We start from the raw sequence: 25,606 nt of genomic DNA on the forward strand, positions 1-25,606 counted from the left end.
TACTAACCAAGTCAAAAGCCCTCATGAGATCTATGAAGGCTACAAAAAGTGTCTGTCTTTGTTCCCCACACTTCTCCTGTAACTGTCAAAGGAAAAATACCATATCAATAGTGGACCTGTTGGCCCAGAATCCACACTGTGATTCTGGATAGACTCTCTCTTCAAGCACCTGGTATGACATGGGAAAACCAGGGGTGGGTTTCTACCAGTTCTGTCCACCTCTGCAGAACCGGTAGCTCTGAAAAGCAGCCGGTTCTATGCCTGCTGATGTTTTTGCCCACTCACCCACCCAGGCTCTTACCTGACCTTATTTCCTGATTTTTCAACTTCAACTGCTAAACGAGGCACAGCTAAAGTTAAAAAAAGCAGGTAAAAGAGCCTTTTTCAAAGGCTTCTTCTCTGCACACAGCAGAAAATTGATGACAATTTACAGGCGCACCAGCACAGCATGCAGGAAAGCACATCTTAAATCACTGAATCTCGTAAATAATCGAACCAATAGTTAATCCTGTCAGATTCCACCCTGGGGCAAATATATATATATATATATATATATATATATATATATATATATATATATATATATATATATATATATGTGGATCTTTGGTTGTTCGGGTTTTCCACATACAAATACCCGCGAGAACCTCAGAAAACATATATATATATATATGGGGTGGTGTGTGTGTGTGGGGGGGTGGTATTTAGCTTTGTTCAGGTATTTTTCCACATCTTTATACTTGTGCTTTTAAAGTTATACCGATGTTTTGGCAGAATCTCACGTGCCATCATCAGGCTTGTGTATTAGGTTTGTCTGTGTGTCAGGCTTTCACAGCTGTTTCTGTTTTAAATTTGGTGCTAGCCTCATGGTCTGTTAGAATGGATTTTTCTTCATCCTGATTGGTTGGGAGTCTTGTTTATTGGCCTTGGAGTTTGCCATGTTCTGCTTGATTGGTTTTTCTAATATCTTCTGTCTGTTCTGTAGCATTTTTTTGTCTTGGTTGGCTGACAACATTGTGTTTCATGTATTGGGGGCTTGTAGTGCAGCTTGGCTTCTTTATACTCTATATAAATGACATTTGCAATCACCTTATAAGCAACTACATCCTCTTTGCGGATGACGTAAAACTATTCAACACCACTGACAATGCTATTGTCCTTCAAAGTGACCTTGATTATGTGTCTGAATGCTCAAACAATTGGCAATCCAAATCTCAACCAACAAATATTCTGTCCTACACATTGGTAAAAAAATCAGTACACCAAATACAAACTAGGTAGTTATGATCTCGTTGATGATTCTCACTCTGTCAAGGACCTTGGAGTTCTCATATCAAATGACCTCAGTGCCAGAGCTCACTGTAACAGCATTGCCAAAAAGGCATGAAGAGTTGCAAATCTAAACTTACAAAGCTTCTCCTGAAATATCCAGAAATTGCTAACTAGAGCATACAAAACTTTTGCCAGACCAATACTCGAATACAGCTCATCAGCCTGGAATCTGCACTGCATATCGGATATTAATACAATGAGCAAGTCCAGAAGTATTTCACGAGAAGAGTATTATACTCCTCTGCTCACAACAGAATACCTATATCACCAGGCTTGAGCTTTCGGGCTTGGACAACTTTGAATTACACCGCCTATGATAAGACTTAAGTGTAGAACACAAATTATCTGCTATAAAGTCCTACCAGTCAATGACTACTTCAGTTTCAACCACAACAATACAAGAGTACACAACAGATACAAAATCAATGTAAACCACTTCAAACTCAATTGCAGAAAGTACGACTTCAGCAACAGAATGGTCAATGCCTAGAATGCACTACCTGATTCTGTTGTTACATCCTCTAATCCTCACTCCTTTTACCTAAAACTATCCACTATTGACATCACCCCATTCCTAAGAGGTCCGTAAGGGCCATATATAAGTGCATCGTTATGCCTACTGTCCCTGTCCTATTGTCCCCATTTATTTGTACTTATTTCCTGTATTCTAACTCATGTTAATACTTTTATCTATTATCTTGTAAGCAATTGACAAATCAAATAAATATATATACAGGTATGCAGGTCTTGGCATGTTCGGGTCTTTTCCCATGTAAGATTGAGAGCATCTTGGCAATGTTTCGATGAGGTCCCACTTGCCATCTTCAGATGGTGCTTTCGGCTTTGTGCTTTTGTGAGCAAAGCATGATTGGAGCTGTCATCTTCCTATATATACAGGTGGGGAGGTTGGCTGTGTTGTCACTTCTTGATTGGTTAATGGAGTTGATGTTTGCAGATTGGCTGGATTTTTCTTAAGAACATGTATGGCTGAAGTATTGGCTGTGTGTCTATAAGCCTCCTGTTTTGTAACAACCTGGGTAATGGGCTGTGTGATGACCTCCTGAGTTCTATTGTTTTGACATCCTGGGTCTTGTGCTGTAATCTTCTGGGTGGTAATGACCTGGGTAATGTGCTGTGTGATGACCTTCTGAGTTCTATTGTTGTGACATCCTGGGTCTTGTGCTGTAATCTTCTGGGTCGTTGGCTGTGTTGTAACATCCTGAGTTTTTGTGGTGTAACCTCCTGAATTCTGTGATATGTTATCCTGAGTGGGTGGCTGTGATGTGACATTCCAGGTTTTGGTTTGGGTCTGAGTTTGAGGCCTGGCTATGTGTTCATGGCATGTGTCAGTTTACTTGGTTTGGGGGTCGGGGTGTCTGGCAGCTGGTAATGCAACCATGGTCTCGTTTCTGGATGGTGGTTGCCTTTCGTCTATGGGGTTGGTTTGGGTTTGGGTCTGGTGAGGGAGATTGGTGGTGGTGTCATGTGTTGTTTTGGGTCCGGTGTTGTTTCGTGGCTGGGACTCATTTCTTGATAAGGGCAGTTTCCAGATGTCTGGTAGGCAGGAGGTATTGTCCCGTGTATTCATGTTATGGGGGTGTTTCTCTATTTCAATGCCTTCCCTGATTATTCTCTTGTTGAAGTGTTCAGTATTGGAGATTAATTTGGTTCCCTCAAAATTAATTTCATGTCCTGTAGCTTTAAGGTGCTGGAAAAAGAGGAAGTATTTTCTTCTTTTCTGAATGCATTCTTGTGTTCTGCGATGCATGCATTTATTCTCCTGTTGGTTTGTCCAATGTATGTAGCTGAGCAATTGTTGCATGGTATTTCATAAACTCCATGGTTTTCTAGCTGGATCTTGTCTTTGGGGTTTCTAAGGATGTTGGCTATTTTTTGGTCCATGCCAAAGGCTGTCCTGATATTGTGTTTGTGGAGAAGTTTACTGAGTTTATCTTTTTTTAAAAAAATAAAGTTTTATTGAGTTTTAATAAAAAATCTTATTTGAGTACAGCATGGTTCCAGGCTATCACATTTCCATACAGACACAATTTCAGAAATTCCTCTTATGCATTCAACTTCATATCTTATTACTCTTTTTCCAACTTCTCACTATTTCTCCCTTTACTTCTCTTAATTTTCTTTTATGGTTATCTCATTTTCTTCTTATTCAATTGTATTTCTTTTACCTAAATTTCTATATCTTTTTATTCATTGTACTTATACTTTTGTCTGTCTTAATTACAATTTCATATGTTATCTTCCAACATTCTTAAGAAGCAAAATTCTTGCTATGATTGTCAATTTAAGTGCAATATCTTTAAATCTTATTGTTATTATCATATGAAATCTCATTAAACATTGAATTTGTGCATTCTAAAATTATAGCATTCAAATTTCTAATATATATTTTATATAATGTAGATCTCATCATTCAGACTCCCCTTGGTACTTCCCCTTGACAATGTAAAAGAAAAATATATATATATATATATATATATATATATATATATATATATATATATATATATATATATATATATACAACATTAGTAAACAAAATAGTTATTCGAAATCATTCTAGTACTGGTATGAACCTTGTGAATCTTTCACATTTCTTTTCAATATCTATCAATCTTTGAGAACAATTGAAATGTTTCCCTACCTTCATTGTTATTACTTAACTGTTAATAAACATACCATTGGATAGTCATACAGTTTTATCTTATAAATTATTTACTATTAATAAGGAAAATAATTATTCAAATTCATTCTAATAAGTGGTATAAATTTCCTTATAAACCTTTCACATTTCTTTTCCATATTTTATCAATCTTTAGAAACAATTGTAATGTTTCCCTCTCTTCTTTATTATTTCATTAATTATAAATAAACATACCATTACAAAACAATACAGTTTTATCTCATAGATTATTTACTTATTATTTACTTATACTCATTACATTATTCAAATGTCACAACACTATCTTTTGTACCTTTGCAGAATTCTCACTTTTAACTTAATTTAGCCATTGTCTCTGTGTTTTCTAGCTGAGCAAATACCTTTAATCCTAGTACATTTCCCCTTTTTCTTTATTTCCTGTTTTTGTCCCTCATAAATTCTTTCCTTTCTATCTTTCCCCCCTTTTTCTCATCCCCTTTTTTATACCCTTTTCTCTCTAATTTTCCCTTCTGTAGTTTTCTTTTCTGCTTCTCCTTGCTGTTATACTTCTTTTTCAGACTATTTTTCTTTTTGGCTGTTCCCTTTGATCGCAAACTTTTAACTCCTTTCCCCCCTTTTCCCCTTATTAGCACACTTTGCATTATTTGATAATTGAAAATGGCTTCTTCTTTGTCCCACCCTTCTTCTTGCTCTTGAAGCTTTTCCTTTTGCTTTTCATAGTTGAGGATCTCCATTTCAAAAAATTCAAATATGAAGACAAAGGATCTTCCTCTCCTTTCTGCATCTTTCTGTTTTTTAAGACTCATCTTCAATTCCTCCAGTAGTGATGGCATTTTAAGCACTTTTGAACAACCACTTTTGACTTTAAGTAAAAACAGAAAAAGAAAGAAAAAACCAATGCCAAAAACTTTTTTTAAAAATCACCAAATAATTCCAGACTGTTCCTTCTTGTGTCTTTCCTTTACTTTTCCTTTCTGTGGGTTATTGTATCTGTTAATAAGATTTCAGTTGCAATGTATTCTCGGGAGTCTTTTCAAAGTTTCAGTGTTAATCCTCTTTATTTTATCAGGTGGCACTCCAGTTTTCCATTATTCCAAGTTCCACCCTTTTGCCTCCACTCTTCTCCTTTTTAGGGCTTTAAAATGACCAAGAAAAAATATTTATTCTCCTTTTGACACTTAGATTTCAGCTTAAGGTTGCCTATTATGTCAAAATAGATTAATATAAATTTCTTTCCATACCATTTGTAATTGTCAATATAAAGGTTAAAAAAGGGGTTTTTAACCTCCTTTTCTCTCTCCTTCACCACTTAAAGATCTCCTTTCAGAAGTATCCCTCTAGGTACTTTTAGATTCAGGGTACCTTGCTTAGATGTTCTCTGTTGTTTAGCCAGGTCTGTCCTGCTTTCCTCTTTGTCTTCCTCTTGCACAATCTTATCCAGTCAGGTTTGTTTTTGAGGTGGCCATTTCTGACCACTGCTGCAACCGCCTTTGGGGAAGGGAGTTTAGACCAGCCAAGGAAGAGAGATGTGGCTCCCCTCCACTCAGCTAGCAATCTTCCCACTCTTCACCACTTCTATGGGGTGGCTTCAGCCCTGAATCCAAGGAATTGGGGTGCTCCAGCGGCGAGCACAGATCGAAATCATGCATGATTGCAGATTTTGGTCTATCGCTGAAGAGACATAAACCAGAAGTCCTTTGCTGATTTTATCTGTGGTACCTCTGATGTAAGGGAGGAGGGCAATACCATTGTCGTGTTCTGTGTCTCGGTTTCTGGGGGTGTCTCCGTTAGGATTAGGTTGGTAATTGTGTTTCTTTGGAATCCGTGGAATTAATACATCAGTGAGGGTGTGTAATTCTGTTCTGAGGTGGTCTTTGTCAGCTAGGTGTTTGGTTCTGGAGATGAGGGTCTTGGCTACGGAGTTGATCTGTGCAGGGTGGTGATGGGATTGTGCATTTAAGTAGCAGTTGGTGTGTGTTTTCTTCTGGTGGATGGTGTGTCCTAGGGAGCAATTGGTTTTTTTAAAAAAATTAGGATGTCCAGGAAGGGAAGTTGGTTGTTAGCTTCTGTTTCCATGGTGAATTGAATTTTGGGCTGTAGGCTGTTGAGGTGTGTGAGGAAGTTGTCCAGTTTTTCTTTCCCATGTGGCCAAATTACGAAAGTGTCATCTACGTATCTGAGCCAAATCCAAACTTTGACTTCTGTAAAGCCTTTGATTCAGTGGTGTACAACAAATTACTCTTAAAACTAAAATTTTACGGTATCTCTGGACACCTGCATAACTGGATAGAAGCATTACTGTCAAACAGACAACAACTGGTCAAAATTGGGAGTGTCCTATCAAATTCTGTACCTGTCAACAGTGGTGTCCCCGAGGGCAGTGTTCTAGGACCAACTCTTTTCATATTCTACAAAAATGACCTCTGTGATCATATTAAGAGCAACTGCATTCTTTTTGCTGATGATGAAAAGCTGTTCAACACCACAGACAATACTGCTACCCTTCAAAAAAGACCTTGACTATGTATCAGAATAGTCAAATAAATGCTCTGTCTTACACATTGGCAAATAAAATCAGAAAATAAAATACAAGCTGAATAGTCAAGACCTTGCTGATGATCCAAACTCTGTCAATGATCTTGGAATACTCATCTATAATGATCTAAGGGCTAGAGCCCACTGTTACTACATAGCCAAAAAGGTGTTAAGAGTTGTTAACCTAATCTTACGTAGCTTTTTCTCTGGTAATATCACACTACTAACTAGAGCATACAAAACTTTTGCTAGACCAATACTCGAATACAGCTCATCAGTCCGGAACCCACATTCTGGCACAGCAGTAGGCCAGTACTAGATTTAAAACAGAAAAGGCTGGGAAAGTCTGACTCACAAATGAACACTATACAGAAGCCTGATGATGGCAGATGAGGTTCTGCCGAAACATTGCTACAACTTTAAAAGCACAACTATAATGACGTGGGAAAATACCCGAACAAACCTGAATACCATACATATAAATACCCGTGAAAACTTAAGAAAACAAATATCAGACCTCTACGGGGAGGAAATAAACACCCAGACCAAAACTTATGAGAAGCTGGAAGTTAAAAGAGCAGGAATACTATGTGACCTCAAATTCCTATGCAGCTGCAGAGACAACAATGCAACACCAACCTGCTTCAAATTAACATTTCATCAGAGCACAGCAACTACTAAACGTATCCTGAAAAGAACTGAAATGTCTCTATTCAGGAAAGAGCTCCACAGAAAGAGATTCCAACTCGATCAGTCAAACAAAGATTTCCTAATTCTACACCTGAAATTGAGCAACAAAATCCACCCTCTACTTTGGGACAAGATAAAACAACTTACAACTTGGAGAGCTGAAACTGAAACCACTTACAAAAATGACAAACTTCTGAAGAAACTAAAGAAATCAGAACATGACAAGAAAGTCCCCAACAACACCTGAAACAATTAGTATACAATGATTCCAACAAAGAACTCACCAAAACAAAACAGATGTCCTAACCAAAGGATTTAATTATGCTATAGCACCCCAAAAAGTCCCCACAGAATCCATCATATGTGGAGTGGAATCCAGCCTAACCAAATTAAATAAAGATGAAGTTGACAGAAGAAGACAGCAAGTCACTAACATCCTATGCACAAGAAAACCACCCAAAAGCAACTTGCACAAAGTGGAACTAAAAGACCTGCAAGCCTTAAGGAACAACAGCAGCATAATCATTCTTCCAGTAGATAAAGATAATGCCACAGTAGTAACGGAGAGAAAAGACTATGAAACAAAATTGACAGACCTACTCCAAGACTCCACATACAAACCCATAAACATGGACCCAACCACATATCTGGAAAAAATAACCAAGAAGAAAATTATAACCAGCCACATGAGCAAAGAGATCCAACAGATGATCATCCCAAGAGAAAAATCTTCCAGATGCCCCAAACTATACGGTCTCCCAAAAATACACAAAGAAGGCATACCTCTCAGACCCATAGTCAGCTCCAGAGGAGCTCCACTACAAAACCTAGCCAAATACCTAGTAAAGCAGCTACAGCCCCATGCAGAAGCAGCAGCTTCACATATACAAAACTCATACCACCTCTTGGAAATGATCAAAGATCTACATGTGGAACAAGAAGATCTGCTTGTAAGTTTCAACGTGGTTTCACTATTTACTCAAGTCCCGATAAAAGAGACCCTTGAAGTCATCAAAAATAAATACCAACCAGCTAAACACCTCATGGAACTAACAGAACACTGATTAACCAACACATATTTCATATACAAAGGACAAAGATACAAGCAAATTGAAGGAGCCCCAATGGGATCACCACTGTCACCCATCATTGCCAACCTGTTCATGGAAGAATTCGAATCCAGAGCCCTAGCCAATGCCACCCACAAACCCAAACTATGACTAAGATACATCGATGACACATTTGTGATTTGGCCCCATGGAAAAGAAAACCTAAACTATTTCTTAACACACCTAAACAGCACACACCCCAAAATCAAGTTCACCATGGAAACAGAAACAAACAAACAACTACCATTCCTAGATGTTCTAATCTATGAAAAAACAGATGGCACACTAGGACACACCATATACAAGAAGAAGAAAACACACACCAACCGCTACCTCAACGCCCAATCCCACCACCACACAGCACAGATAAACTCTGTGGCCAAAACACTAATTGCCAGAACCAAATGCCTGGCAGACAAGACACACATAAAGACTGAACTATGCACCCAGACTAAAGTACTGACAGCCAAGAGCTTCTACAAAAGCAAAATCACTGGCTTGATCCACAAAAACACACTGAGACATAATGGAGACCTAGAAGATGAACAGACCTATGGAACAACTGTCCTGCCCTACATAAGAGGTACTACAGACAAAATCAGTAAGATATTACACAGGCATCACATCAAGACTGCCTTCAAAACAGACAGAAAAATAGCAGCCATCCTAAGAAACCTCAAAGATAAAATTGACCTGGGAAACCAAGGCATATATGAAATCCCCTGTGCATCATGCCCTGCCAGATACATTGAACAGACCAATAGAAGAATAAGTACCCACCTAGATGAACACAAAAATGCAGTAAAAAATGAGGCGCATCCTGAAAAGCAAATGGCTTTGATATTTTTAGACGCCCAAAAGGCATTCGATAACGTGAATTGGAGATTTATGTTACTTTTAATGGAACAGATGGGCTTTGCTAGAAGATTTATCCAGGCAATAGAAGCAATTTACAATGAACAAACAGCTAAGGTAATGATGGAGGGAGAATTTACAGATCCTATTAATATAAGAAAAGGCACAAGACAAGGTTGTCCTCTTTCTCCCTTGCTATTTGTATTGACTTTGGAAGTGTTGAATAGAAATATCAGAGAAGATAAAACTATAAAAGGAATGAAAATTAAAAAGGAAGAATTCAAATTACAAGCTTTTGCAGATGACCTAGTCTTTATCTTAGAAGATCCTATAGAAATAGCCTTGAAGCTGCTGGAAAATATGGTATATGGTGAGGTGGCCGGTCTGAAAATAAATAAAGATAAAACAAAGATCTTGTCAAAGAATATGTTACTAAGACAAAGAGAAGAATTGGCAGAATTGTTAAAAATCCAAGTTACAAACAAGGTTAAGTATTTGGGGATATATTTGACGCCAAGATGTAGTACATTAAAAGAGAATAACTACATTAAACTTAAACAACAGATAGCCCAAGACCTGAAGAAATGGGAAAACCTACAACTGTCATTAATAGGGAGGATTTCAACAATTAAGATGAATATTCTACCCAGAATTTTATTTTTGTTTCAAACAATACCAATTAGGCTTGGAAAAGACTATTTTGAGGACTTAAATAAAATTGTGTTGAAGTATATATGGCAAGGCAAGAAAGCAAGGATAAAGCTAAAGCTCTTACAGGATGCTAGAACTAGAGGAGGGTTTGGCTTGCCTAATTGGGAGTTGTACTATCAAGCTGCAAATTTGATGTGGGTTAAAGAATGGATAACATTAAGGAAGACTAGATTGTTGACACTAGAAGGTCATGATTTGTTGTTGGGTTGGCATGCTTTTCTATGGTATAAGGGAACCAAAACACAGGGTTATTTTAGAAGACATTATATACGGGAGTCTTTGTGGTTAAACTGGGAGAAGATAAAAAAACAATGTTATTTGAAAATTCCAGTTTGGTTATCGACGATAGAAGCGTTTTCTTATCCTATAATTTATAAAAAGGAACAAACAGTTAGCTATGGGAATTACTAGATGAAAAGGGTGAACTTAAATCGATACAAAACTTAGACGAACAAGGTATACAGATGAATTGGTTTTCATATGTGCAAATACACTCAAGGTATGAGGAGGATTCCAAAACAGAGGGATTTTATGATAAACAGACTGATTTAGATAAGATTTTGATGGGTACTGATGAAAAGGTGATTTAAAAGCTATATGGTTACTTATTGGAAATTAAGCTAGAGGAAGAACAAGTTAAAGAAACTATGATTTCTTGGGGGAGGAATTTTGGATACGGGATTGACCTAGAGAAATGGCAGAAATTATGGTTGCAAAACTATAAAATGACAATGTCCACAGCCTATAAAGAAAACTTGTATAAGATGTTTTACAGGTGGCATTTCCCCCCGACAAGAATAGCAAGAATGTTCAAGAACAAATCGGAAAAATGTTGGAAATGTCATCAGAAACCTGGTTCATACTACCATATGTGGTGGACTTGTGAGGATGCTAGAAAATATTGGACTAAAATCCGCATATGGTTGGAAAAAATGACAAAGAAGCATATAGATTTGAAACCGGAGCTTTTCTTATTGGGAATCTTACCAGATGTTTATAGTAAAGATTTGAAATATTTGATTGTAAATGTATTAACTGCGGCTAGGATTGTATTTGCAAAAAATTGGAAAAATGAGAAAATTCCATTGCAGGAAGAAGTTATAAAGAAAATATTGGAATGTGCTGAGATGAGTAGATTGACTTTTGAAATTAGAGAGCAAGAAGATAAACGATTTTATATAATTTGGGATCTTTTCTATCAATGGCTGAATGATGAAATACAAAAATAGAATATTTAGAATGTTAGACAATAAGGAATAATACTGATTTTACTTTTCTTTTTTCTTTTTTGGTATTTGATATTATATTTATAAAATGGTTTTTCTTTTCTTTTTTTCTTTTATTTAGGATAGAACTGGTACGACTATATGATTTGTTATAGAATAAATTACTTAAATTATAGTTATCTCACAAGGCATGATTGAATAAAAGTATAGCCAAATCTTTTTTTTTTTTTTAATAATGATATGAGGATATATAAGTTTGGATTGATAATAAGAGTTATTATATAAGGTAATTGTAATTGTGACTACGAAATGAATGCACAAAACTGATGAACCAACCGACTCACCGTTTGTATATAAATACGGGAGAGCTGATGTTTTTATGTTTTGTCTGTTTGTTTGTTTGTTAAAAAAACAATAAAATTGTTTTTTAAAAAAAATGCAGTAAAAAAGCTGGAACACACCTCCTCACTAGTCCAACACATGACAGCCACAGGTCATAGCATCAACTTCAATGGCCCCCAAACCCTAGCCACTATAGAAAACCCCAGCTACAGAATTATCAGAGAAGCCAAAGAGATTGAAAAAAAGACTGAAAGCATGAAGAGAAGAGATGACTCCACCAGACTGTCAATTATTTGGAAGCCTGCACTCTCAAAAAAAAAAAAAAATCTTCACACCACAAGCCAGGCAAACACCTGGGCACAAACAGACTCCCTCTGATACCTCCAGCTGAAACACACCCCAACCAGGCACCCAGATGAAACCTAGCTTCCTTATAAATGATAGCCGTCCATTTACTCGGAGCCAAGCTGCACTAAAAGCCTCCAATACAGGAACACAATGTTGCCAGCCAATCAAGACAAAAAAAGCCACAAAACAGACAGAAGATATTAGAAACACCAATCAAGCAGAACACAGCAAACTCCAAGACCAATAAACACAGACCAAGACTCCCAACCAATCAGGATGAAGAAAAAACCATTCTGGCACAGCAGTAGGCTAGTACCAAATTTAAAACAGAAAAGGCTGGGAAAGTCTGACTCACAAACGAACACTATACAGAAGCCTGATGATGGCAGATGAGATTCTGCCAAAACGTTGCTACAACTTTAAAAGCACAACTATAATGACGTGGGAAAATACCCGAACAAAGCTGAATACCATACATATACCATGAAATACCACGAAAACTTTATATGTGTGTGTGTGTGTGTGTGTGTATATACATATATATATGTATGTATATGTGTATGTATGTATGTATGTATGTATGTGTATATATATAGAACCTCAGAAAACATATATATATATATATATATATATATATATATATATATATATATATATATATGTTGTGATTGGAAGGATTGGTACTGTTAAGAAACTTTGAATCTGATGAATGTTAGATCGTGGATTGACGTCAGAACCAGGAAATGTTAATCTGAAGGGCAAGCCAGTTAATTAGCACGTTGCCTTAATGGGTATAAAAGGACACAGCTGAGCTGGTGCCTTTTGCCAGAAACAAAATGTCTATTTTGAATGAGGACGTTACTGCAAAGAGATCTCTGTTTGTTTGAATTTTGAATGGGAGTCCTAACAGTTTTTTGCCAGCCGTTATCTTGTTATTTTCCTTCCGTTTGATTTGATTGTGAAATGGCTGCTTTGAGTTTGTTCGTTTGAATTTCCAGGAGGAGACATAACATATATATATATGGCATTCAGCTTTGTTTGGGTATTTTCCCACATCATTGTAGTTGTGCTTTTAAAGTTGTAGAAACGTTTCAGCAGAATCGCATCTGCCATCATCAGGCTTCTGATTGGAATATATATATATACTTAAGAATATATTCTGAGGTTTTAAGAATATATATATATATAAACTTAAGAATGTGGATCTTTGGTTGTTCGGGTTTTCTCCCGCGTAAGATTCGAAGTAACTTGGCGATGTTTCAACAAAGTCTCATTCGTCATCTTCATGCTTGTGTCTTCGGCTTTTTGCTTCTCAGAGTAATGTGAGCTTGGAGCTGCTTCTTCCTTTTAATTGCTAGTGGGGGTGTGACTTGATTGGTTGAGGGCTTGTTTGTGTTCTGATTGGCTGGGGGTGTGTTCTGTTCAGGTTTCCGTAGATTTTCATGGGTACAGGTATATAGGTCTCGGTGTGTTCAGGTCTTTTCCTGTGTAAGATTAAGAGTATCTTGACGATGTTTCAGTGAGGTCCCACTCGCTATCCTCAGGCTGAGGATATATATGTTTGTTGCAGACATTCTAACGTTTGAACAGGTGACAAATATTTTCCATCTCAATGTGACTGCTTATCTTAATTTTCTTATAAATCCATGGATATTTTGGTTATTATCCAAAAGAAAAGTAATACCCTGAATAAAGTAACAGGAAAGAAAGAAAGAAAGAAAGAAAGAAAGAAAGAAAGAAAGAAAGAAAGAAAGAAAGAAAGAAAGAAAGAAAGAAAGAAAGAAAGGAGGGAGGGAGAGAAGGCGGGATTTCAGTTCTTACTAAATTCAAAGGGGAAATATACTATAATGTTCTGTTTTTCATTTACTTTCATGTAAATTAAGTTCAAAAACAAGAGCTGGAATTAACCTGGTGTTTTCACCTGCCTTTCTGCATTCAATACTCTCTCATCTGTAATTAGCAAAATAATCATTATTATCTCTGCTTCTTGTCTGGGTGATATCCATGGCAGAAGTAGCACACATTTGTATTGAGATTAAGATATGCTGTGCATCATTCAGGCAAGGCTTCTTCATGACTGATATAAGAAAAGCACTTCCAACACCATTTCTGATGGATGAATCACCATTCAAGTTGAGACTGACATCTTCTTGAATTTGTTTTATGCTTCAGTGAAAGATATTGGAAAGCAGATGTTAATGCAGAATGTTAATGAGGCTATTATTGCTGGTGTTGCCTTGTGTGGTATGCCAGTGTCCTGTGGGTCAAAGGGCTACTCAGATACTTCTGCCAGTCCTTCATAAATATTATCATGCTGGAGACCTTAATATTGCTGGCATTACTTCTCAGAATTATGTGCTTTCACATTCAATAACATTTCACAAAGCTCCCTCTCCTGAACTCTTTGATGATATTATGTAAGGTATTATTGGTTTACTTACTTAAATAAAACAATACAAAATACACTATATATTTTTCAACTGGTTATTTATACCGTTATTTTGGTGGATTTATACATTGAAATGTCTTGTACAAACTCATTCCTCTCTTACATGGTGCAGGATTCATTTTAAGCTTTAAGGAACATATCAAGATTGGTACTATATGTTTTACATTCTTTTTTAAGAAATATTTTATTGCTAAATCCTTTTTCCATATTCTTTTTGTTTCCCCAAATTAAAGTCTTCTGTGCAGTGAAATTGTTGCACATTCCATAACTTCCTGTTACACTCATGAACTGAACAGACTGTTCTAAAAAGCTTAATATTAGAGGTGGTCTTTGTAATGTAATTCATAATAATATATAGGAGCCAATTATAATATTCTCCTTGTGTGTTTTGAGATGCTTAGAATGAATGGAAAGTAATTGAGGAATACATTGTCTCAAAGATGCTTTTTCAACAGGCAACTGGACTTTCTAGTTTTCCTTTGAAGATGTTTTGCTTGTCATCCAAGAAGCTTCTTTAGCTCTGAAAGAAAGAAAGCTGAAGAAGCTTCTTGGATGAAAACCAAAATACCTTCAAAGAAAATCCAGAAAATCCAGTTGCCTCTTGAAAAAGCACCTTTGGGACAACCATGACCTGGATGACTGAAGATCTCCATAGACATAAGTTGGTAGAGCACAGCAGAATTCATGGAAGTTGACAAGCAGTTCTGATTTTTGCAATAAACGAACTCCTTTTTCTATATAATTCAAATGGAGAAAGCTTGGTAGAGTTAATGTTTGAATGATTCTGTATATCACCCAAAGACATGTCTGGATTCTTCTTAATAGAAGAGAACATCTGTGACTCAGGCTATTTGTATATTTTTGGTGTTCTCTGAGCTTGGTTGTTTGCTTGCAGATATTTCATTAGTCAATGAGACAATGTCATCATGTTACATTTTAATTTGGGGGATAGATTTTTGTTCTAGCACATCAGCCAGTGATCTTTTGAATCTTACTAGTTCATATATTTGCTATAAAAGAAATCAAGAAATGATCTCATTTTAGCAGATCATCACTGTTTTTTTTTTTCAGTGGAGCACAATTAATTCACCAGACTAAATTCAAATTTTAAAAAGTAACTCATTATGGACATGAAGTTTCCCAACTTATCCTTCCAATGATACTGGTGATGTAGTCAACTTGCACTACAACATATGAATTGTTACACAATTTATATATTTCTTTGTAGGGTATTAACTCAGCATTACCAGCATATTCTGGCACTGGTATACACTGTGAAAGAAATCAATGAAAACCCACATATTTTGCCAAACATCACTGTGGGATTCCAGATCTATAACAGCCATTTCAGTGCTAGCTGGACTTATCTTGCCACAATGGAACTTCTCTCATCTTGGAAGAGATTGATTCCAAATTACAAGTGTGATAAAAACAATGTAGTTGCAGTCATTGGGGGACCTAATTCAAATGTCTGCCTTCATATGGCCACCATCCTAGGTATCTACAAGGTTCCACAGGTAAGGATTTGTTGAACACTTTTCATTTGCAATTTTCAAATTCTAACATAACAATGTTGGTTTGAATAGTCATCCCTTTTCTATCTCTTTTCTGTGATAAAAGATTGCACCTCTGTCCTTTTTATACATGAAAATATTTACATTTCTTGAAGTAATATATAAAATATATGTACATTATGGAAATTTAAATGAAGAAATATGTGTAATAGATAAAAACTTGTGACTTAGAAAATGTTGCAGAAGTTAGTTTTTGGTTTTATCAAAATCAATATTATTGTTTATAATTTTGCTGCTCCTTGGTTCATTTTATTTGGCTACTAATTTAATGGTACTTTTATGTATAACTTTATTTTATATTTTTATTGTCTCTTCTTTTGTTTTACTGCAAGAGATAACTTGTAAACCTTCAAATAAAATGCCAGGAATGAATGATTTAACAACTAGGATATTAGCTGGCAATGCTGTAGTCTTAGTATAACAGGAATCTGGAATCTAAATGGAATTGTTCAGTTATTAGCTATCCCAAATCAAATGGTAATGATAACAATTCAGAGGGAGTGTAGTTTTGATCTGTTGTGTATTATTTAGGAGAAGGAATTACATATGAACTGTAGGCTGAGAGATTGTAATATATAAAAAGATATGATAGTTTAAAGAAATGGAGGAGAGGTCAGCATTTGATCTCCTTCCATGTAGGTATATTAGAATCAGCATCGAAGTTTAACCAACATACCACTTTCAAAAGCACAAAAATCTGTCTTGAAAATGTGTTCTTTCTTATCAATTCCTTAGCTGTCCTATGGTTCTGCTCCAGTGCTAGATTACAAAAACCAAGATGCTTTTGTCCAACAGATGTTCCCCCAGGGCATCCATCAGTACAATGGGGTTCTTCATTTACTTCTTCATTTTAAATGGACATGGATCGGAGTGCTGTATCTCGATGATGACAATGGGGAGAGATTTGTGCAGAATGTACTTCCATCATTTTCCCAAAGTGGCATCTGCTTTGATTTTATTCAAAGACTACCCAAACAAGGATTTTCTAATGCTATTGAAACCCTTGTGGAAGATGGGATTAAAACATACAAGATCATCAGCAGGAACACTTCTAATGTCTTGGTCATACATGGAGAACTACAAACAATGTCAATTCTTATCCTGCTGCTAGGAATGCCAGAATATCTTGGCATGGACAAATCAAAAGGAAAAGTCTGGATTATGACAGCTCAGATGGATTTTGTGTCTTACTCTTTTAAAAAACCACATGACATAGACTTCATCCATGGTGCTATATCCTTTGCAGTTCACTCAAAGGATGTGTTAGGATTCCAGACTTTTCTTCAGAGCAGAAATCCCGCTTCAGAAAAAGAAGATGATTTTCTCCAGATCTTTTGGGAACATGCATTTGACTGTTCTTTACCCAAACCCAACATAGACATCATTTCTGGGAGAACTTGCACAGAGAAGGAGAAACTGGAAAGTCTTCCTGGGACTCTTTTTGAATTGAAGATGACTGCCCACAGCTACAACATCTACAATGCAGTCCACGCTGTAGCACATGCTGCACACTTTATGTATTTATCACAATCCGAACAGAGACAAATAGGAAAAAATGAGCAGCAGCAGAATCTTCTCAGTCAAGTCTCTTGGCAGGTAAAAACAAAATGGGGGGATGGTGCTACAACACAAAACAATCTATCAAAACTATAAATGAAAAAGTGTAAGTTTTGGACCTAAAGACAAAGTCTCTTATGATTTCATTTAAAAAGAAGGAGTGAACACATTTCTGAATTGTGAATGAAGTTGTTCAGATTGTATAGCTAGCTGTCTTTTGGGGATTTCACCACGATTTCCCCATGTCGTTGAGATATAAAATAGCCTGACAATCAGAACTGAAGAATTAATCTGAGTTTATTAAAGTCAGACTTACAGCTAAGCACAGAATTGGTGACTTTGCATTGTGATTTTGAAAGGGAAAATACATTCTACACTTAATATAACATCACAAATTTATTCTAAGATTAATAAAAGCCATGCTGCTTATAAGATTACAGAGATAATAATTATAAAAGAGGAGGTTACCACATTCAAATGTCCTCTTTTCAGAGAGGAAGACACTTGAGACAATAAGTAGCTTAGTTATCGATGTCTCCTAATTCACTTACATGTTCACATTATAATCAATACTAGACCTATCTGCATGCTAACTCAGCTTATGAAGGACTCACAGTGCATTAGAGGTAAAAAAAATGATTCTGTTTAGAGTAGATTAACAGTATGATCAAACCAACTGGTCCAAGTCAGCAAAATTAAATCTTTGTGTAAATCTTTTAAATAAATTATATCTAATCTACCTTTTTTGTGACAAGAAATTATTATTATTATGGTTTGTCACACACCTAGAGGTTTAGGCAGGATTTGGGATTTTAGTCCATTTATTGAGTCCCTTGCAAGAACCTGGAGGCACATGTGAATGTTTGATGGTGTTAAAGATATTATTATAGGATGTAAGGTGCTAGGAGGAGGAAAAGGACTTTTCTTCCTTTTTCCACTTCCCTCCCTTTTCTTTTCTTTGATTCCATTATCTGACTTCTGTTTTAAAGTCTCTCATCTCTCAATTCACATGGAAGGGAAGGGAAGGAGATGAGGGTAGAGAAAAGAAAGTTGGAAAGGCACAAACTTAAGGAACATCAACCAAGAACAAGACTGAGGCATCACCTTTCACAACTAATGCATCAGCTTTCACAACTAATGAGTTAACATAATACAACATAAAAGTTCAGACAAGCTGAAAGAAAGAAAACTAAAACTTGTTGGTGAAAGCCATTTTTTTGCTGAAAAAAAATTATGACAGTAATGAAAAACAATAACAGAGCTCTTACCCCTTGTATGCTACTTTATGATTTAACTGCCTATTAAAAAAGAGCAAACCAACAAGTTAATAAACTGGAACTGGGACAGCTGATAGTGAAAAGAATAACGTTGATCTGAAAATAGATATCTTTTTTTTTCAAAAAGTTTTTTATTTTTAACAACAAACATAGACAAACATAAACATAAAACAACAAGTAAAATCTTCTTTCAATTATACAGTGTGTTGTTTGGTACATATTTCTTGTGCACAATATCTCTTTTCCTCTTAGAATTAGATTTACATTCATATTGCATTAATCAACTCTCCATGTCATATTATATTATTATTACATCATCATTAGACTTTAATTTCAAATCCACATTAATATTTTGAGCAAACCTCAGTTCTTACTAATTTTAATCCATATTATAATTCATTCCGAAATAATCAATTATAACATATCATTGCTATTGTGTTATACTTCAATTTCCTAGTTTTCTATCTAACCATTGGTAAAATAAACCCCATACCTTATAGTCCTTTTCTTCTTCTTGCTCTCTAAATGCTAATATTAATCTACTCATTTCTGCACATTCCATTATTTTCTAAATCACCTCCTCCTCTATTGGAATTTTCTCATTTTTCCAATTTTAAGCAAATAAAATTCTAGCTGCAGTTAACACATTTAATAATCAAGTATGTCAATTCTCTGTTGTAATCTTTAGGTAGAATTCCCAATAAAAATGTTTTAAATCTATATGCTGTTTTGTTATTTTTTCCAGCCATGAGTATATTTTAGTCCAGTATCTTTTAGCTTCCACATATGTCCACCACATATGGTAACATGGTCCAGATGTCAGATGACATTTCCAACACTTCACCGATTTATCCTTGACTATCCTTGCTATTTTTGCTGGGCGTAAATGCCACCTGTAAAACATCTTATACAAATTATCTTTATACGCTGCTGTTAGTTTCTAGTTCATAATTTCTGCCATGTTTCTAGATCTATCCCATATCCAAAATTTTTCACCCCTATGCAATCATTCTTTAACTTGTTCTTCTTCTAATTTCACTCCTAGTAAATAACCATATAATTTTTAATCATCCTCTTCTCAATACCTATTAATATTTTATCTAATTTTGTAAGTTATTGGTAAAACCCTTCTGTCTTACTGTCTTTATCATGTCTAGAAGGTATTTGCACATATGAACACCAATTCATATTTATCTCTTGTTCATCTAATTCTTGATTTTTTTTGAGTTCACCATTTTCATTTAAAATTTCACTATATCTAACTTTGTGTTCTATTTTGAAAACAATTGGATACGCAAATGCCTTTATTCTTGATAACCAGACAGGTATTTTCATGTAATGTTATTTCCTTATTTTCTCCCATGTTGACAATAAAGCATCTTGAATATAATGTTTCCTAAAATACCCATGTACTTTGCTTTCCTTATGCCATAAAAATGAATGCCATCCTAATTGTAAATCATGATCTTCCAGTGTTAACAATTTAGTATTTCTCAGAACAATCTGTTCTTTCACTCACATCCATATAACTGCCCGACAGTATAATTCCCAATTGGGTAGTCCAACACCTCCTCTCATTCTAGCATCCTGTAACAATTTTAATTTAATTCTTGCCTTCTTTCTTGCCATATATACTGTAGATTTTCCATTTTTTCCAAATCTGTCACAATCTGTTGTTTTAATCAATAATAATTATCTTCCTTTAGTGTTCCACATCTTGCTGTCAGGAGTATTCCCAAGTATTTCACTTTGTTTGTGATCTGGATATTCAATCTGTCTGTTAGTTCTTTCCTTTGTTTTTCCATCATATTCTTAACTAAAATCTTAGTTTTATATTTATTTATTTTAATCCTGCCGCCTGTCCATATTCTTCAATCTTTTCTATCAATTTAGATGCTGTTTCCAATGGTTCTTCCAATATAAAGACCAGATTATCTGCAAATGCTTGTAATTTATATTCCTCCTTTTTATTTTCATTCCCTTTATTTCTGTTTTTCCTACGATTTCTATTTAATACTTCCAAAGTCAATACAAATACAAATGGTGACCGAAGACATCCTTGTCTAGTTCCTTTTTTAATATTAATATTATCTGTCTCTCCTTAATTTACATTACCGAAGTCTTTTTGCACATCTAAGAACACCAGGGCCAGACTTCCAATGATGAGGTCACAATGGAGTGGAGCAGGAGAGTGATCTCTGCAATCCTGTATCTGAATTGTCATGCTTGGAAGCTCTCAGAGGCATCATGAAGCTTGGAGAGACACACAAATTAGAAAGGCAAACCTAGGAGCAGAGTGGAGGAAAGCAACCTCCCACTGCAATGAGGGGAAGCCCTTTGAATCCAGCGTGAAAGAAACCTGGCATCTACAGTGGGTCTGAAGCTGTGACAGCCAGCTGAGATCGGGAAGAAGGAAAGTGGATCAACGCAAGACATCAGAAGAAGAACGGCAGACTGGGACAGTTTTTGAGAGGTGAGAGAAGAGAGCCCCGTGAAAGACTTTGACAGAGGGAGTCTCCAGAGAGAGTGAATACAACGGCTAATTGGCAGGGGATAGTGAAGTGAAAGGGAGAGGAGGAAACAGAACAGTTTGACAGCTGAGAGAGAGAGCATCACAGAAGAAAAGATCGAGACTCTGTGAATAAAAACTTAAAATTTCTACGATTTGGATTGATTACTAGTAGAGCAAAAAAGAGACATTAGAGGGAATAATTGGAACTTTAATGAAGAACTGTAGTTGAATGGAGAGTGGAACCATTTTGATAGAAAGCTGTGACTGTGCAGTTTGAGAGTGAAAGTGACTAAGTAGTTAAAGACGACTGAGGAAACAGGAAATGAGGAAAGTAATGTGACAATGTGCAGAAGAAAGGGAAAAGAAGAAGGAAGAAAGAAGAAAGCCGAATAATTTCTAAGTATTAAATTCAAAAGTGTATATTGAATATGTATGTATGTATGTATGTATGTATGTATGTATGTATGTATGTATGTGTTTTCTTAAGTTTTCGTGGGTACTTACATGTATGGCATTCGGCTTTGCTCGGGTATTTTCCCACGTCATAGTAGCTGTGCTTTTAAAGTTGTAGCGAATCTCATCTACAGAAGCCTGATGATGGCAGATGAGATTCTACTGAAACATCGCTACAACTTTAAAAGCACAGCTACTATGACGTGGGAAAATACTCCGAGCAAAGCCAATTGCCATATATATATATATATATATATATATATATATGGATCTTTGGTTGTTCGGGTTTTCTCCCGCGTAAGATTCAAGTATCTAGGCAACGTTTCGATGAAGTCTCATTCATCATCTTCAGGCTTCTGTCTCCGGCTCTGTGCTTCTCAGAGTAATGGAGATTGCAGCTGCTTCCTCCTTTTAACTGCCAGTGGGGGTGGGACTTGATTGGGTGGGGCTTGGCTGTGTTCTGATTGGGTGGGGGTGTGTTCTCATTGGTAGGGGTTTGGCTGTGTTCTGATTGGTTGGGGGGGTTGGTCGTGTTCTGATTGGTTGGAGGCGTGTTCTGTTCAGGTGGGGGCTTGGTTGTGCTGAGGTTAGTCTTAGTTGCTGGGGGATTTGAGCTGGAGAGTTGTGATCTGGCTGTTTGGCTTCTAGTTCGTGGTCCTGCTGCATCTTCATAGTGGGTGTCGGTTTGCTTCATGTATGGCTCAGAGGGGTTTGAAGTGGGTAGTGATGCAGCGGCAGTGCAGCTTCTGGTACATGGTTGTTTCTCATTTTCTGAATGGGTGGGAGTCTGTTTTCTACATGGAAGTGTGGTGGTGGCATCTTGTGTGGCTCTCATGGGTGTGGGTCCGGTGTCCTTCTTCATGTTAGGTACTCGTCTGTTCATGAGGGCGGGTTTCCAAATGGCTGGAAGGCGGGAGGTGTCATCTCGTTTGTTCATGCTGTGTGGGCGTTTTCTATCTCTATGGCTTCTCTAATTATTCTGCTGTTGAAGTGTTCGGTTTTGGCGATAGTTCTGGTATTTTTAAAATCAATTTCATGTCCTGTGGCTTTGAGGTGTTGGACCAGGAAGAGGTCGTTTCTTCTTTTTTGATTGAGTTCTTATGTTCTCCAATGCGTGCACTTATTCTTCTGTTAGTTTGTCCAATGTATGTGGTAGGGCAGGCAGTGCAGGGGATTTCGTATACTCCTTGGTTTTCTAATTCGATTTTGTCTTTGGGGTTTCTTAGGATGGTGGATATTTTTCTGTTTGTGCAGAATGCTGTTTTGATGTTGTGTTTTTGGAGGATCTTGCTAATTTTGTCTGTAGTGCCTTTTATATATGGGAGGAGGGCTTTGCCGTTTTCTTGTTCTCTGTCTTGGATTTTGGTTGGGGTTTCTTTTTGGATTAGGTGGGTAATCTTCTTTCTTTGGAATCCATTGGCTGTAAGTACGTTGGTGAGTGTGTGTAGTTCGGTTTTTTGGTGTTGTTCATCGGCTAAGCATTTTGTTCTGGAGATGAGTGTCTTGGCTACGGAATTGATCTGTGCTGGGTGGTGGTGTGAGAGTGCATGTAGATAGCGGTTAGTATGTGTTTTCTTCTGGTAGATGGTGTGTCCTAGGGAGCCATTGGATCTTTTGTATACCAAGACATCTAGGAAGGGAAGTTGATTGTTGGCTTCTGTTTCCATGGTGAATTGTATTTTGGGGTGTAGGCTGTTGAGGTATGTGAGGAAGTTGTTCAGTTTTTCTTTCCCGTGTGGCCAGATTATGAAGGTGTCATCTACGTATCTGAGCCAGAGTTTGGGTTTGTGGTCGTATTTTTCTAGAGCTTGTGTTTCAAAGTGTTCCATGTAGAGGTTTGCGATGACAGGTGAGAGGGGTGATCCCATGGGTGCTCCTTCTATTTGTTTGTATTTTTGTCCATTGTAGGTGAAGTAAGTATTGGATAGGCAACTCTGGCTCAGATACGTAGATGACACCTTCATATCTTGGTAACGATACGTAGATGACACCTTCATATCTTGGTAACGATTTGACTAAATCTCATTCGTCATCTTCAGGCTTGTGTCTTCGGCTTTGTGCTTCTCGGAGTAATGTGAGCTTGCAGCTGCTTCTTCCTTTTAACTGCTAGTGGGGGTGTGACTTGATTGGGTGGGGGCTTGGCTGTATTCTGATTGGGTGGTGGGTTGGCTGTGTTCTGATTGGCCGGGGGTGTGTTCTGTTCAGGTGGGGGCTTGGTTGTGCTCGGGTTAGTCTTAGTTGTTGGGGGATTTGAGCTGGTGAGCTGTGATCCTGTTTTTTGGCTTCACATTCATGGTCATGCCACATCTTTATGGTGGGCGTCCATTCACTTCATGTATGGCTCGGAGGGGTTTGAAGTGGATAGTGATGCAACTGCAGTATGGCTTCTGGTCCGTGGTCGTGTCTCATCATCTGTGTGTGTGTGCTGCTTTCTACGTGGAGGTGTGGTGGTAGTATCTTGTGTGGCCCTCATGGGTGTGGGTTTGCTGTCATTCTTCATGTTAAGTACGCATTTGTTAATGAGGGTGGGTTTCCAAATGGCTGGTAGGCGGGAGCTGTCATCTCAATTATTCATGCTGTGTGGACGTTTTTCCCTACAGTTTATCACTATAAGGTCTCATATACTTAATGATGTCTCTCCTTAATTTTATGCACACACACACACTATCTATCTATCTATCTATCTATATGGCATTCAGCTTTGTTCGGGTATTTTCCCACGTCATTGTAGTTGTGCTTTTAAAGTTGTAGCATGGAACTGCTGTTCCATGACACATTTGTGATTTGGCCCCATGGAAAAGGAAACCTAAACAATTTCCTAACACACCTAAACAGCACACACCCCAAAATCAAGTTCACCATGGAAATGGAAACAAACAAACAACTAGATTTACTAATCCTAGATTTACTAATCTACAAAAAAACAGATGGCACACTAGGACACACCATATACCTGAAGAAAACACACACTAACCGCTACCTCCACACCCAATCCCACCACCATCCAGCACAGATAAACTCCATGGCTAAAACACTAATTACTAGAACCAAACACCTGGCAGACAAGACACACATTAAGACTGAACTATGCACCCTGACTAAAGTACTGACAGCCAATGGCTTCTACAAAAGCAAAATCACCGGCTTGATCCACAAAAACACACTGAGACAAAATAGAGACCCAGAAGATGAACAGACCTATGGAACAGCTGTCCTGCCCTACATAAGAGGTACTACAGACAAAATTAGTAAGATACTACACAGGCATCACATCAAGACTGCTTTCAAAACAGACAGAAAAATAGCAGCCATCCTTAGAAACCCCAAAGATAAAATTGACCTGGAAAACCAAGGCATATACAAAGTCTCCTGTGCATCATGCCCGGCCACATACATTGGACAGACCAATAGAAGAATAAGTACCCACCTGGATGAACACAAAAATGCAGTCAAAAAGCTGGAACACACTTCCTCATTAGTCCAACACATGGAAGCCACAGGTCATAGCATCAACTTCAATGGCACCAAAACCCTAGCCACTATAGAAAACCCCAGCCTTCTAACTAATGATAGCCGTCCATTTACCCAGAGCCAAGCTGCACTAAAGGCCTCCAATAAAGTAACACAATGTTGCCAGCCAATCAAGATACAAAAAGAGCCAAAAAACAGACAGAAGATATTAGAAACACCAATCAAGTAGAACACAGCAAACTCCAAGACCAATAAACACAGACCAAGACTCACAACCAATCAGGGTGAAGAAGAAACCATTCTGGCACGGCAATAGGCTGCCCCAAATTTAAATCTGAAACCATTGTAAAAATCTGACTCACAGATGAACACTACACAGAAGCCTGATGATGGCAGATGAGATTCTGCCGAAACATTGCTACAACCTTAAAAGCACAACTACAATGACGTGGGAAAATACCCGAACAAAGCTGAATGCCATACAT

At 37.1% G+C, this 25,606-nt stretch overlaps 1 protein-coding gene across 1 annotated transcript in view; it reads left to right on the forward strand.

Moving 5' to 3' along the window:
• The window catches only part of LOC113453570 (vomeronasal type-2 receptor 26-like), a 47,908-nt gene that overhangs the window by 7,276 nt on the left and 15,026 nt on the right, over positions 1 to 25,606 (forward strand). Inside the window, exons 3-5 of the mRNA XM_087916147.1 lie at positions 14,082 to 14,245; positions 15,506 to 15,794; positions 16,587 to 17,447. Of these exons, the coding sequence (XP_087772273.1) occupies positions 14,082 to 14,245; positions 15,506 to 15,794; positions 16,587 to 17,447 (1,314 nt within the window). The remainder of the gene's footprint in view (positions 1 to 14,081; positions 14,246 to 15,505; positions 15,795 to 16,586; positions 17,448 to 25,606) is intronic.

Source organism: Pseudonaja textilis, chromosome Z, assembly GCF_049901715.1.
Source record: "Pseudonaja textilis isolate UNSWEBS1 chromosome Z, rPseTex1.2, whole genome shotgun sequence".
Lineage (NCBI taxonomy): Eukaryota > Metazoa > Chordata > Lepidosauria > Squamata > Elapidae > Pseudonaja > Pseudonaja textilis.